Source organism: Pelophylax lessonae, assembly GCF_965119305.1.
Source record: "Pelophylax lessonae genome assembly, chromosome: 5".
Classification (NCBI taxonomy): Eukaryota; Metazoa; Chordata; class Amphibia; order Anura; family Ranidae; genus Pelophylax; species Pelophylax lessonae.
This window is the reverse complement of record NC_138772.1, coordinates 354,394,474-354,410,984: the sequence shown is the minus strand read 5'-3', so window position 1 is coordinate 354,410,984 and position 16,511 is coordinate 354,394,474. Positions and strand designations below refer to the sequence as shown.

The following is a 16,511-nucleotide window of genomic DNA, read 5'->3' as shown; positions in this document are numbered from 1 at the left end:
TGACGACCTATTTGCTCCGCACGAAGGAAATCACCAGGATGCCTCAAGATGGCGCCCAGGCCCTCCCATTGCCTCAGGCAGAAGCAGCACAACCACCTTCACCTCCCAGCTCTCAACCAGGGACCCGTGAGTACTATGTGTTGTCACAAAGGCGGATTTGGATGCAGGGTTTGCTGCTATCTATGAAAAACTGGCAGACAAGTTTCAAACTGAAATTCACAAGTCCACTAATACATTAACACAGGAGATAGCCGCTTTGGGAGGCCGCACAGATTTATTAGAGACCAAGCACGACAAACTTTCCATCGCCCATAATGACCTTAGAAAGGACTTTGAGCTGCTTTCTGATAACTATGGCTTGTTGCAAACGCAGGTGGAGGACTTGGACAACAGGAATCGCAGGAATAACCTGCGCCTTAGAGGCATTCCTGAAACGGTTACAGATTTGATCCCTGCAGTTTCCAAGCTCTTCACAGACCTGCTGCCTGACAAACAGGAATTGGATTTCACCTGTGACAAGATTCACAGAGCTCTGCGCCCCAAACCTCCTCCTGATAAGCCTCCAAGAGACATAATTTTATGTCTCAAAGACTTCCTAATCAAGGAGGATATTTTGCGAGCTTCCAGAAACACTCCCAACATCTTAATGGAGGGCACGCGCATACAGATATATCCTGATATATCGCAGGCCACACTTGAAAGGCGGCGCAAAATGAAAGAGGTCACCTCTGTGCTGCAAGCAGCCCGAATCCGATACAGATGGGGCTTTCCCTTCAAGCTGTCAGTCCCTCACAATGGCACAGTTTACGTGGTGTATAACCTGGCCGAAGGAAAATAACTTCTAGTCAAACTAGGCCTCCTGGAAGCTGCCCCTGAAGTTCGCCCTCAGAACACCCCTAGGCCATCACCATCCTGGTCCACCCCAGCAACCAGAAGGGATCAGTGGAGATGGCGGAATCCTTTTAGAGATGGTGGTTTCTAAGGATGTCCACTATGGAGTAATACTTTCCCGGTGATACACTAAATTTAAAAGTGACCCCTTGGATTTCTTGGACGCTGGTGTGCCCTTGCCCCAGTGTGGTCGCTCCCTTACCATGGGGCGGCTGTGCTGGGGTGACTGTGCCCACTAGTGTGTCTGCAAAGACATTCTGATGGTTTAAACGTTCCTGACGTATTTACTTGATATTGCTTGTTTACCTTTCTCTCTCCTCTCCTGTTGGTTTGTCCCCTATGTGCTGTTTTGCGGATGCCCGTGCGCCCGAGGCGAGGTTGGTCCCCCTGGACTTTCCGCGCCTTCGGTGCCCGGATCTTCGTTCACGGTTTTTGGACGGTTATGTCCAATGGGTAATGATTTTTTGGATGGGTTCTATTTTTCTGCCCATCCCCAAGAAGTTTTCTCAGGTTCAAAATTTCTGGCTGATCTTCTTCTATCTGATCAGTTGTTGTTTCAAAATATATTCGTATGTCAACAGAAAGTCATTTTCTCAGGTCTTTATATATATCATGCAAGTATTTTGGTGGATCTATGCTTTTCTAGCCCCTAACTGGGAGCGGTGTTCACACTATACCGAGTCAGAGATTCAGCCCTCAATTAGTCTGGGGCCCCCTTCCTGGGTTCCCTCACGAAAGAATTAGATCAATTATATTATAAACACAATCTCTCCCCCTCCTCTACACTTATGGATCAGATCCATATTAAAAGGAATACATTGGATGACATCCTTTCCAGTGATACTGAAAAGGCCCTTAGGTGGTCCAAAGCCAAATTTACACTCCACAGCAACTCCACATCTACTATGTTTGCAAAGAAATTAACTCAAACAACAAGACCCACTCATGTATACAAGCTCAGAAGGTCTGACGGGAGGATGGTTTCACACCCCAAGGAAGTCTTGGAAATCTTTACAAACTTTTACAAAAACCTCCTCTCGGTGCCCTCTACGCTACCTGTAAACGAATTTCACCCTTGGATAGATAACCTATCTGTTCCGTCTTTGTCAAGTACACAAAGGGATATTTTGGAAGCACCTTGTACAGTAGACGAGGTTCTAGATATGATTAAAGCTCTCAAAACCTCCACCGCCCCCGGCCCAGATGGCTTTTCCTCTTCTCATTATAAAACCTTTGCCACAATCCTTGCCCCCAGACTCACTAAATTATTCAACCACGTCCTTCAGGGAGGAAGCTTTCCAGAAGAAATGCTCCTGGCTAACATGTCCCTCATTCCGAAACCAGATAAAGATCATTCCCTCCCTCAAAATTATAGACCCATCTCGGTCATGAATAATGACCTTAAACTATTCGGCAGACTGCTAGCTAACCGACTATCCAATATAATTCATAAATTGATCCACCCTGACCAGACTGGGTTTATTCCAGGTAGACAGCTTTCAGACAACATTAGGCTAGTCGCTAATATAATTAATGATGCCAATCTCAGCAAATCCCCTACATGCCTTGTGAGTCTAGATATTCACAAGGCCTTTGATAGCGTCAGCTGGCCTTATCTAGAGCACCTTCTTCCTAAATATGGGCTAGGGGATGGGTTCATTCACGGATTTAAAGCTTTATATGAGTCCCCACAAACAAGAGTTCACCTTCCCGGGTGTAACTCTGAATTTTTTCCCTTACATAGAGGTACGAGACAGGGTTGCCCATTTTCCCCCCTCCTGTTTGCTCTAGCAATCAAACCCTTGGCTACAGCCATTAGAAATAATGGCCTTATAACGGGGCATCACAAGGGGGGGAAAGAATAAAAATTGAGTATGTATGCGGATGATGTCTTATTATTTTTGTCCAAACCTCATATTTCACTGCCTCACTTGCTGATCGAACTAGAGAGATTTCGATCCATGTCGGGCTTAGGGGTTAACCTCTCCAAATGCTCTCTTATGCCGATTAACCTGCCTAATTGGATGCAAACCTCTATCAGAGAGAGTTTCTCTTTTACCTGGTGTTTGAGATCTTTTCGCTACTTAGGGGTCCAGATTACTCCTCATGAATCACTTTTTATATCTAACTTCCCCCCAGTATTTAAAAAATTAAGTATGTTATTAAAGACGTGGTCTTCTTACCACATCTCGTTTCTGGGGAGAGTTACAGCCATAAAGATGATTATCTTACCTAATGTCTTGTTCTTCTTTAGGGCCCTCCCTGTTAATGTCCCTAGAACTCATATCAGCTCTTTTCAGCGGGAGATTTCTAGATTCATTTGGAACGGTAAGAGATTCAGATATAACAGTCATATACTTTATACCCCCCAATCCCAGGGTGGCCTGGGCATCCCAGATTTATGGTCCTGTTATCTCTCAGCCAAACTCATTCAAATGGCTCAATGGAATGCAGACCCCGAGAGTATTCCCTGGCTTTCGTTTTAACAGGCCACAGTTTCCCCGAGTTATCTCTCCGCGGCTCTCTGGAGTGGTGCACAGCCGATTAATTATAACTCAATTGCGAACAAAGTAGTTGTTCATCTATACCGGCTGTGGCTAAAACTGAAAACCACCCTGGGTCTGTAGTCTCGAGTCTCTCCGTTAACATCCTTTTTGGGACACATTGACTCCTGTTTGCTCCCTCTGAGCAGAGAGGACTTATCCCCATGGATAGCCAGAGGCCTGGTGAACCTTAAAAAGCTCTCAATAGGCAATATCTTCTGTACATTTGAACAACTGGTAGATATACATGGTCTCCCCAGTTCTGAAAGGGACCACTATACCCTTGTGAGGGCATTTTTTCAGTCACAGTAAACACTAAACCCTCCATTTACTATTTTTGCAAACATTTGCTCCTCCTCATCTAGAGATCGAGGGCTTATATCTAACCTATACTCACATATTGTTACTAGTACCCTCCCAGATAAACATAAGTATATGACTAGATGGGAACAAGACCTTGACTGTAGTTTCTCCATCCCGGAATGGCACCAGATGATATCAAACATGCGTAAATGTTCACGTTCTAGTGCATGCAGGGAGACACCCCTTAAAGTAGTTACAAGATGGTATTCGACTCCCTCCTTGGTCCACTCCTTCTATGGTTCAGTCTCTCCCCTCTGTTTCAGGGGCTGTTCAGAGGAGGGCAATTTACTCCATATTTTTTGGAGCTGCAACCTTTTGCGACCCATATGGGATCATGCACAAAGACTGGTGACTAGATTAGCAGGGACATCGGTTTCTCTCTCTCCTAAGATATGCTTGCTTTTTGTAAAAGTCCCTGGTGTCCCGAAGTCTACATCCAATCTGATTCATACTTTGATGTGTTCCATTCAATGGATGATCGCATGTAATTGGAAATCAGATACTCTATTATGGCCTCAGGTACTCTCCAGGATGGAATGCATTAAACTAACAGAAAAGATCTTTCACTCCCTTCATGGCTCCATGATGATATTCCATGCTAAATGGGACACTTGGGACACTTGTGTTGGGCCTGTTGGTACCTCTTGATTTATATGATATGTCTAACTTGACAGTTCTGACCCCTCATGTGTATTTGACTACAGTATTTGATATTCTGCTATACTATGACCAATGCTCGGTGTATACTTGCTATGTTTTCAGAGTATTTTTCTATGCAATATATAGATAATTTTTTTTTATATGTGATGTTACATTGTTGACCTGTGTAAGCGTTATTGTTTTTTTTGTACTGACTTTATAATAAAATCTTTTGTAAACAAAAAAATAAATAAAATAAAATGGGTACTTTGATCTACAGTGACACTTGGGTATTAGATTCTTCAGTAACAACACTGAAGAAATGACACTTTGCTACAATGTAAAGTAGTGAGTGTACAGCTTGTATAACAGTGTAAATTTGCTGTCCCCTCAAAATAACTCAACACACAGCCGTTAATGTCTAAACCGCTGGCAACAAAAGTGAGTACACCCCTAAGTGAAAACGTCTACATTGGGCCCAATTAGCCATTTTTCCTCCCCGATGTCATGTGACTCGTTAGTGTTACAAGGTCTCAGGTGTGAATGGGGAGCAGGTGTGTTAAATTTGATGTTACCGCTCTCACTCTCTCATACTGGTCACTGGAAATTCAACATGACACCTCATGGCAAAGAATTCTCTAAAGATCTGAAAAAAAGAATTGTTGCTCTACATGAAGAGGGTCTAGGCTATAAGAAGATTGCCAAGACCCTGAAACTGAGCTGCAGCAGGGTGGCCGAGACCATACAAAGGTTTAACAGGACTGCGGGAACACTGCGCTGCACCCATGGTGAGGGAAAACCGCACTGCATTCGTTTAAAATGCCAAGCCGACTGTTTATTAGTACTGACTCTTGAACTCTCTGTTAATTACTACTGACACTGGAACTTTGCCTCACTTACTACTGACCTCTGAACTCTGCATCACTTACTACAGATTTCATAGGTCAGTCCTAAGTGAGGCAGAGATCAGTACTAAGTGAGGCAGAGATCAGAGGTCAGTACTAAGTGAGGCAGAGGTCAGTATTAAGCGAGGCAGAGATCAGAGGTCAGTACTAAGTGAGGCAGAGATCAGCGGTCAATACTAAGTGAGGCAGAGATCAGAGGTCAATGCTAAGTGAGGCAGAGATCAGAGGTCAATACTAAGCGAGGCAGAGTACAGGGTGCAGTAGTAAGTAACCGTTTGTCTCACTTCTGCACTACTTACCTCTGTTCTACTTCTCCTCCTTCCCTTATTCCCTGGTCTAGTCGGCAGGGCTATCTTACAGCTACTTGAAGCCCTGCCGACTGGACCAGGGAATAGACGCTGGGAGAGACGAGCTGGGGCTTCAGTACCTTGAGTTCTTTGAAGAGTCCCAGGGAGAAGAACAGAAGTAAGCCAATCTTCTTTCTGTGTCTCCCCTGCAGCTGTGCTTCTCGTACGCAGCTTCTCGCACGCAGGTGTGCCCAGGTACACCCTGTGCGCATGCATATGGCCATTGGTTTCCTAAGGCCCATCTATTATCTGTGCTCTCTCTGCTCCCCTGAAGTCGCACTGGCTGACACAGAGGAGCCAGATCTCATGACCCAACCAGAGCAGGCTGCAAATAGGTAAGTATATAGATTTTTCTTACAGAGATTAAACAGCATAAGTGTTAGGAGGGGGGGGGGGGGGGGATTTTTAAGGTTAGATCAAGGTTAGGGTTTGCCTGGAATGCTACTTTAAAGGATTGTGCCTTTGAAGCATGCTACACAATATATCCATTTTTATGGTGTAACAAGTAACATGCTCCAAGCCCCCCTTCCTGTCACAGCAGGCAGAGGTTCCTCTCCTGTCATATTTCAAAATCAGTGCGGGGCTCAGTCCACATAACCGCATCATTCATTTACAGCAATCTGTGAAGGAGAAAAATACAAGCCTTGTCTGCCACCATGGCAGGTGGCTTATAGTTTTCAACCAACTGTGAGGGCACTGATGAGCGTGCCTGTAGTTAATTTACAAGCCATGCAGCTTTCAAACTAAGAGCCTGTACAGAGGTAAGGTCAAAAAGCTGTATGACTTGTCTGCCACTTGTAAAAGTAAAAAGCTTTATTGAACCTGTAAAAGTCCAAAAACTAAAACCGCTTACTTCAGGAAATTAACAAAAAGCAGTCGATAACTCTGCTTCAATAGAAAAACAAGGCAATGACTCACTGCCACTATACCAGTCCCACACTGGGGTTTTCCCATCTGCTTCAGGGGTTCCAAAGAGGTGTTTTTCATAGTTCTGCAACCATGACTCAATCCCAAGCTTAATTCACCCTGCTCGCAGAGGTGTCTCTTACAACCAGGTGCCAACTGTTTCCTTTTCTGAGGCACCCGGGGGTTAACCCCTTCAGGACCAAAGTCCATGTATTCAGGGTTTGTAGGTTCTTTCCCCCCAAAACTGTTTGAACCTAGAAATCCTGAGTCCCTAATAAGGACCTAGCAATCTTTATCAACCAGACTGCCCCAGAACCCCTGACCCTGTATGGGCGAGAACCCCGAGTACTCAACAATGACCACAAACCATCCCCCTTTAAAGGGACCACAACCCAAATAATTGGATAATATACTTGACGTTAAGGACACATCACCGGTGTCCTGTACCCTATATATAACAAAAATGTGTTGTAATTTATTATACTTAGACATTTCCTTTTTATCACTTTTGAAAAATAAGATAAAGCATAAGTACTGTACTTACCATATCTAACATTCCAACAAACTCATCAACTCTAACAAGTAGGTCTTCCAAGCTCTTCTCCAAATTCTCAATCTGGACAACAAATGTATGTCATAGGTATTAAATTATAGGGAAAAAAGTGGGTCTTTGTTAATACTCTTATAACATTTAAAAAGACAAATTTGCGGTGGAGAAAAGGTTACTATATATAGTGATAGGTTCATTTAAAATAGATTCTATATCCAGCCCAGCAAAAATAAAACAAGTTACATCATATGAATTGTGTAATATAAAGTATCAGGAACTATCATCAGCATTTTTTCCCTAGGGTCTCTGCATAGAAAAACACATATCATTTTTGGAGGTTCTGAGTAATTTTCTAGCAAAAAAATGATTTTTACATGTAGGAAATGGCCCAGTATGGAAGTGGTTAATTACTGAAGCTGGTCTGACTTTATAAAACGGTTCCTGTACTACTTCAAGGCGACTTCTACCAGACTTGTGCCTCAAAGTAGTACTCAAATTGCCAGGAAGTCTGGCAAAGTCTTGCCGTAAGTAGGGCAACTTTCAGGTTGCAGCAGTGTGAAACGGGCCTTACTGTATTTCAGTATGTTTGGGGTAACTGGAGCTTTAGTTATTGAAAAAGCCTTTTTTTTTCCAGCCAAGCAGCTAAGATTAGCCTAGTAAAAATGTGATAAGCAGCTTCCACTAGTTGGCAGGAAAAATAAATACAATGTATTCATATACAGTGGGTACGGAAAGTATTCAGACCCCCTTAAATTTTTCACTCTTTGTTATATTGCAGCCATTTGCTAAAATCATTTAAGTTCATTCTTCTTCCTCATGAATGTGCACATAGCACCCCATACTGAAAGAAAAACACAGAATTGTTGACATTGTTGCAGATTTATTAAAAAAGAAAAACTGAAATATCACATGGTCCTAAGTATTCAGACCCTTTGCTCAGTATTTAGTAGAAGCCCCCTTTTGATCTAATACAGCCAGGAGTCTTTTTGGGAAAGATGCAACAAGTCTTTCACACCTGGATTTGGGGATCCTCTGCCATTCCTCCTTGCAGATCCTCTCCAGTTCTGTCAGGTTGGATGGTAAACGTTGGTGGACAGCCATTTTTAGGTCTCTCCAGAGATGCTCAATTGGGTTTAAGTCAGGGCTCTGGCTGGGCCATTCAAGAACAGTCACGGAGTTGTTGTGAAGCCACTCCTTCATTATTTTAGCTGTGTGCTTAGGGTCATTGTCTTGTTGGAAGGTAAACCTTCGGCCCAGTCTGAGGTCCAGAGCACTCTGGAGAAGGTTTTTGTCCAGGATATCCCTGTACTTAATTTTTCACTCTGTTATATTGCAGCCATTTGCTAAAATCATTTAAGTTCATTCTTCTTCCTCATGAATGTACACATAGCACCCCATACTGACAGAAAAACACAGAATTGTTGACATTGTTGCAGATTTATTAAAAAAGAAAAACTGAAATATCACATGGTCCTAAGTATTCAGACCCTTTGCTGTGACACTCATATATTTAACTCAGGTACTTTCCATTTCTTCTGATCATCCTTGAGATGGTTCTACACCTTCATTTGAGTCCAGCTGTGTTTGATTATACTGATTGGACTTGATTAGGAAAGCCACACACCTGTCTATATAAGACCTTCCAGATCACAATGCATGTCAGAGCAAATGAGAATCATGAGGTCAAAGGAACTGCCTGAAGAGCTCAGAGACAGAATTGTGGCAAGGCACAGATCTGGCCAAGGTTACAAAAAGATTTCTGCTGCACTTAAGGTTCCTAAGAGCACAGTGGCCTCCATAATCCTCAAATGGAAGACGTTTGGGACGACCAGAACCCTTCCTAGAGCTGGCCGTCCGGCCAAATCCAGGTGTGAAAGACTTGTTGCATCTTTCCCAAAAAGACTCCTGGCTGTATTAGATCAAAAGGGGGCTTCTACTAAATACTGAGCAAAGGGTCTGAATACTTAGGACCATGTGATATTTCAGTTTTTCTTTTTTAATAAATCTGCAACAATGTCAACAATTCTGTGTTTTTCTGTCAGTATGGGGTGCTATGTGTACATTCATGAGGAAGAAGAATGAACTTAAAGTGGAGTTCCGGGCACAAAATCGATGTTTTTTTTTTGTGCCCGTCCGCTAGTTCTGGATAACCTGAAAAGGAATTGGATAGTTAGGTTTTTTTTTTTTTTTTAAAACTCACCTTGTAATTGTAGATCGTAAATACTCACCTCAGGGTACTTCCTCCCTCGGAGCCGCGGCTCACCCCGTCGCTTCCTGCCTCGCGATGATTCCTGGGAGCTGAACGTCATAGCTCCCAGGAATCAATGCGACGCCGCATTCCCCTGCTAAACAGCTTCTGGGCATGCCCAGAAGCTGTTTAGGAATGCGGCGCCGCACCGGAAGTGACGAGAGGGGCCGGTGCGGCGCATTCTGGGAGAAGAAGACGCGGAAGAAGACGCAGAAGAGGACCGCGCCGGCTTCAGCTGCCCACAAGAGAGATGGAAACGCTGTGGAAGAAATTTTATAAGTAAGTATTTCTTCTAAAAGGTAAGTGCGAACCGGGACAGATCAGAGGCTAGCCATTGTTGAATGTGCTAGCCCTGACTGTCCCGGGGGTATGCTTATTGAAAAATGACATCTGTGCCCGGAACTCCGCTTTAAATGATTTTAGCAAATGGCTGCAATATAACAAAGAGTGAAAAATTTAAGGGGGTCTGAATACTTTCCGTACCCACTGTACAATTTTTAATATTTACCCAATTTAAAAAAAAACAACAAACCCTTTTACTGCCATTAGCATACAGTGGTGGCTTTGGGGGGTTTGACACACTTCTGGCAGGGAGAGTGTGTAAATCTGACAAGCCAACTGTTGGCTGTCGGATGGATGAAGTAGCCGGATTGCTTTTGTAGGGGAAACCCCAAAACTCATGGGTTTCAGTAACATTTTGACTGCTGAAGCCAGATTGAAAAATATATTTATTTTACAAACATGTAGGTAGAAAGACATGTTTGGAGAGCAATAGTCACATTACAGTGTTGGTTTCAAAACAATTGCTCTAACTGGCTAAGGATTGTAATACAATTTATATGTTTTACAAAGGGTGGGGCCTATCAATCTAAAGTTTCTTTGAAGTCACACCTTGATTGAAATGCGAATAAGTTGTTCACATAGGCTTGTTACTTCCAGTAGTTGTTTAGCTGAACAGGTGTTTAAAGGCTGAGATAGCAATCTTGCAAATGAAGAGGTGGGAAACTGATGTTCTAATTTTGACCATCTGCTTCATTGCCAACAAATTTTTATATTAAAAATATATTTTATTTATAACTAAAATGGCTGTTCCCTTTTCCCCTTTACTTTCATACACCCCCATTAACCCCTTCCCCGCATGCACCCCTGCCATATTTTCTGGCTCTGTGGGCCCAACTGTGGACCCAGGACCACCATAGCGGGTGCCGCTGGGTAGAGGGGAAGGAGATCAGTGAACGTCCATTTGCTGATCTCCCCTTCTCATTACTGACCTGGAAGTGATGTGTAAAATGTGAGGACCGAGTCCTGGTGTCACTGTCCCCACAAGAATCTAATGGAGAGCGATCTGCATTCCATTATATTCACTGGAGAGCAGGTGAGACATTAGACCCCTGATGTCTCACTAAAGAGAACCTGTTACCAATAAAATCTTCACATAGGGGACATTAGGGAAATTTAGTAAAAGCACTCAACCCCTTCCCCCACACACAAGTACAAATAGAATTGCAATTGTTGGGTGGGAAAGCTATGCACCAAACCGCTGATTTCGCTACACGTTACATATCATAGCCCATGCCACTTTATAAAACTCTGGTCCGACCGCATCTGGAGTATTCTGTTCAGTTCTGGTCGCCAGTCCTCAGGAGGGATGTGTCGGAACTGGAGAGAGTCCAGAGAAGGGCAACTAAACTAATTAGGGGATTGGAGGACCTTAATTATGAACAGCGTCTGCAATCGCTTGATTTATTCTCCCTGGAGAAGAGACGTTTGAGGGGGAACATGATAGCAATTTTTAAATATCTCAATGGGGATCTCAGCTTAGAAAATAAGCTGTTCAGTCGAAGGGATTGCATGAGGACTCGAGGGCATACAATGCGATTAGGGGAGAAGCGTTTTAACCTCAGGCAACGTGGAGGGTTCTTTACTGTTAGGGCTACAAGATTGTTGAATTCTCTACCACAAGAGGTGGTTTCTGCGGGTAGTATGGTGGCTTTCAAAAGACTCTTAAGCCCCGTACACACACACAGATCGTCGTCATACAAATGTTCGTCTTTTCTCCCCGGGATGTCGGTGTCTGTTGAAAAGTGCAAAGACAGCACAAGGACAGCACAAGAATTTTGTCCGCAGACTTCAGCTGACTGCAGAAGTGATGTCATGTGATGGTTAACTTTCCCTGTTTTTTTTATTTTCTGAGCATGCCCAGTCTTGCAAATCTGCGGTCTGTCGGCTGATTTCTGTACTGACAGGCGAACAATCGTCCGTTCTGGTGTCCGCAGACAAAAATTTTCATGTTTGCAAGAAAGACTCTTGTCCGCGGATTGTGTGCAGACATCTGTCGGAGGCACCATACTAACACGCGTATAATCGGCAGATCTTTCGTCCGCCGACGTTTGTATGACAACGATCTGTGTGTGTGTACGGGGCTTTAGACGTACATCTCAAGGATCAGAACATTGAGGGCTATGTGAGATGATTACAGCCACACACACCTACACAGGTTGAACTGGATGGACTATTGTCTTTATTCAACCTCACCTACTATGTAACTATGCAACATTCCTAGGCCCATTATTCATGGCTAACGCTAACCTGATGACCTCTAGGGGCTGTTAGAGCAGTACCTCTGGAGAATATCAGGTACTGACATTTGTTTTGCGATTTGACAAACACTCAATTTTTGGCTTTGACATGTTACGGTAGGTATTTCTTTACTTAAGCCTGGTACACACGATCAGACTTTTGGAGAAATATTCGTCCATTTTTTTGTTCCATGCTAGTCTCATATCAAAACTGAATAGTTACTCAACATACAAAAATTTTTGTATGACAGAGTACAACTTCAGAAGTGATGCAACGTGTTAAATTGTTTTGTATGTATTCTTTCGTTTCTGAGCATGCGTAATCTGGCTCTTAAATTTTTATCTGGACAAAAACTGTACTAATTATAGCCTGCACCTTTGTTGTATGAAAGGTTGGAATTGGCTGTCAAAAGTACTATACTAGCGATCAGAAAATCGGCAGATCGTTCATGGCATGAAATATAACTTCCGATTTTCTTATTGTGTGCATCGGCCTAAACTGTAATCTGTAATTTAAAAAACTGGCTCCGGCAGCAAAAGGGTTCACGGCTTCCCCCGAGTCGCCATCATATGACGTCAGGGGCATGAAGTGGCGATATCTGGATGATGCCTGCAGTTGCAGGCATCATCCAGACATATTTGTTTTCAGCCGGTGCTGCTCTGGTCTCGCCCGTGCGATTGGCGAGCCAGAGAATGAACCCGTCGGTGGCAAAAGTTTACCATAGAGCTGGCCGAGGAACAGATGGTTTCTGGTCATCCCTATGACTCTCGGAGGACAGAAGCGACGTCTCTTCCGGCACTGACATTTTTTTTCTTTTACTGGAAATCCTGAGATCCATTTTTTTTTATCTCAGGCTTTCCAGCATAGAGGAGAGATCTGGGGACTTATAGACCCCAGATCTCTCCTTAAAGAGGACCTGTCATGCCCTATTCCTATTACAAGGGATGTTTACATGCCTAGTACAAGGGATGTTTACATGCCTAGTACAAGGGATGTTTACATTCCTTGTAATAGGAATAAAAGTGATCAAAAAAGTAAAAAATTAAAAAAAAGTGTAAAAAAAAACAAAAATAAATAAAAAAAAAAACAATAAAAAAAAATGTAAAGTGCCCCCGCGAACGCATATGTAGGTTGTGGTGGAATATGTAAATGGTGTTCAAACCACACATGAGGTATCGCCACGATCGTTGGAGCAAGAGCAATAATCCTAGCACAAGACCTGTAACTCTAAACTGGTAACCTGTAAAAAATGTTCAAGTAGATGTAAACCCTCACATATACCCAGTGAAGTGCACAGCCTCAGATGATACATAGAGATGAAACAAATCTCCCTACATAAGTTTTACTTGTTCATCTGCTGTCTTCAGCTTTAGATATTCTTTATCACGGGGCAGCCTTTGCCGATTGCCTGAAAAAAAAAAAAGCTGTCTGACTGTTATTAGGGTTACCACCTCATCCCTTTAATCCAGGACACATATCAATTACACAGATTCTGAGGCTAATATAATGCACATAAGGCACCAAGTTAGATGAATTACCACCTTAATCAGCCACAGAAACTGTGTAATTATTGTGTGTCCTAATTTAAAGGGATAGGGTGGCAAGCCTAACTTATCCTGACACTGGGAATCACTGACCCTGAATAGAGGTGCATAAAAGGGAAGTCAGAAGCCCTCCTTTACAAGCTTATGTCAAAGTAATGAAGGAAGGGGATCGGCAGGTGACTGGCATTTCAGGAGAGGAGGACAGCAACCTCCTCCATGTTTCTATCATGAAAAGCTGACTGCAAGCACAGGTGAGCTGTCAAGCCTGTCAGGAAGCCCCGCCCTTACCTCAGTCTTATGATGGGCGGGGAGAACGTAGCTGGACAGCTGATTGGCTGTTGTTTTCAGACCTCCAGTAGCTTGTTCGTCATCGTTCAGAAGGCCGACCGAGACACCGCTGCAGGCGCTCTGACTATGGGAGACATGGCCGCTGTCCCCTGGGCTCCCCTCTTCTTCCTCCTCCGGCTCCCACTGGCCAGCACCTCCGTCTAACGCCATCACTGCTCTAACCAACCGCTATACGAAACACGTGACCGGAGGACGGCGCCGCCGACGGGTGCTTGGTCGGGTCAAACTTTGTCAGAAAGCGTTGCTCCCTCCGACAGTTGGCTCCTCATAGGAGACAAGCTTTGAGCCCGCTGAGGTTTGCTTCCAGTTGTATTTCTTTTCTAAATGGGTGTGGGGAGTGCGCCATCTACAGGTGAATCTCAATAAAAATTGGAATATCATCAAAAGTTCATTTATTTCAGTTCTTCAATTCAAAAAGTGAAACTCACACGCAGAGCAGAGATGTATAGTAACGAAGTAGAACTACTTAGGTACTGTACTTAAGTACCGAAATTCGGTATCTGTACTTTCCTAGAGTAGAATTTTTTTCTTCTACTTCCACTTTTACTTCACTACATTTTTTCGATGATTTCGATACTTCTACTCCGATATTTTTTTTTGTGCTGCATAGTTACTCGTTACTTTTAAAAAAATTACCAATGCCAGAACAGTAGATGGCAGGTTGCATAAAGCTCAAAAAAATGTGTATAATGTCATTTGTAAATCAGCGCATATGAAAATAAAGGCTGTGTATAATAAAAGCTGCTATACCAAATCTTTCCAATAAAAAGAAAATATGAAACAAACAAATAAATGGTGCTACAGCGCTTAAAGTGGAGTTCCACTCATTTTTGGAACTTTAGATCTATGTAATCCCCTTTAAAATGGCTTTTACCAATGGAAACTTTTTTTTTTGCTAGTAAATACCTGAATTTCGGCTTTATTCCTCCTCTCCTCACTTCCTGGTCCGATCGGCGATGACGTCATTCGGCGATCCGCAGTGTCTGCTGGGATGTATTCTATTCCAGAAATCTTGCAGTAGCTGTATCTGTACTGAGCCGTGCCTGCCCCGCCTCCTCTCATTGAGTTGCATTGTATGAATGTATTAAGGCTGTTCTCTGCCCCGCCTCCGCCCCGCCTCCTCTCATTGAGTTGCATTGTATGAATGTATTAAGGCTATTCTCTGCCCCGCCTCCGCCCCGCCTCCTCTCATTGAGTTGTATTGCAATACAACTCAATGAGAGGAGGCGGGCGGAGGCGGGGCAGAGAACGGCCTTAATACATTCATACAATGCAACTCAATGAGAGGAGGCGGGGCGGAGGCGGGGCAGGCACGGCTCAGTACAGATACAGCTACTGCAAGATTTCTGGAATTGAATACATCCCAGCAGACACTGCGGATCGCCGAATGACGTCATCGCAGATCGGACCAGGAAGTGAGGAGAGGAGGAATAAAGCCGAAATTAAGGTATTTACTAGCAAAAAAAAAAAAAAAAAAGTTTCCATTGGTAAAAGCCGTTTTAAAGGGGATTACATACAGCTATGTATTCCAACCTATTAAAAATGGGTGGAACTCCGCTTTAAAGTGCATCAAGAAACTACTAACAAACACAGGTTAATCATTTGAATAAATCATTTGAAATAATAAAAAACAATATGATGTTCAAACTTTTGACTTCTTTCTTTAATAACTACATAACACAGTACTTGTACTTTTACTTTCAGTACTTGAGTAGAATTTTTTTTTCAAAACTACTGGTACTTTTTACTTTTAGTACTTAAGTAGCAAATTTTTTGAAAAAACTACTTGCAATACTTAAGTAAAAAAAAATGTTGAATACTTTAGTACTTCTACTTAAGTAACTTTTTCTGCGAGCAATTCCACTTCTACTCAAGTCACTTTTTGATCGAGCACTTGTACTTTTACTCAAGTAGAAATTTAGAGTACTTTATACAAGTCTGACGCAGAGTGATATATATCTGCGTCACACGCAGAGTGATATATATCTGCGTCACACGCAGAGTGATATATATCTACGTCACACGCAGAGTGACATATATCTGCGTCACACGCAGAGTGACATATATCTGCGTCACACGCAGAGTGATATATATCTGCATCACACGCAGAGTGATATATATCTGCATCACACGCAGAGTGATATATATCTGCATCACACGCAGAGTGATATATATCTACGTCACACGCAGAGTGATATATATCTACGTCACACGCAGAGTGATATATATCTGCATCACACGCAGAGTGATATATATCTACGTCACACGAAGAGTGATATATATCTGCATCACACGCAGAGTGACATATATCTGCATCACACGCAGAGCGATATATATCTGCGTCACACGCAGAGTGATATATATCTGCATCACACGCAGAGTGATATATATCTGCGTCACACGCAGAGTGATATATAGCTGCATCACACGCAGAGTGATATATATCTGCATCACACGCAGAGTGATATATATCTACGTCACACGAAGAGTGATATATATCTGCGTCACACGCAGAGTGATATATAGCTGCATCACACGCAGAGTGATATATATCTGCATCACACGCAGAGTGATATATATCTACGTCACACGAAGAGTGATATATATCTACGTCACACGAAGAGTGATATATATCTGCGTCACACGC

General features: G+C 43.0%; 1 protein-coding gene across 1 annotated transcript in view; it reads right to left on the bottom strand.

Annotated features, from left to right (window-relative positions):
* Positions 1 to 14,070, bottom strand: part of BLOC1S4 (biogenesis of lysosomal organelles complex 1 subunit 4) — a 33,634-nt gene extending 19,564 nt beyond the window's left edge. Inside the window, exons 1-2 of the mRNA XM_082259134.1 lie at positions 13,805 to 14,070; positions 7,139 to 7,210 (exon numbers count right to left, since the gene is read on the bottom strand). Of these exons, the coding sequence (XP_082115260.1) occupies positions 7,139 to 7,210; positions 13,805 to 14,014 (282 nt within the window). The 5' untranslated portion in view covers positions 14,015 to 14,070. The remainder of the gene's footprint in view (positions 1 to 7,138; positions 7,211 to 13,804) is intronic.
* Positions 14,071 to 16,511: the final 2,441 nt, after the last annotated feature.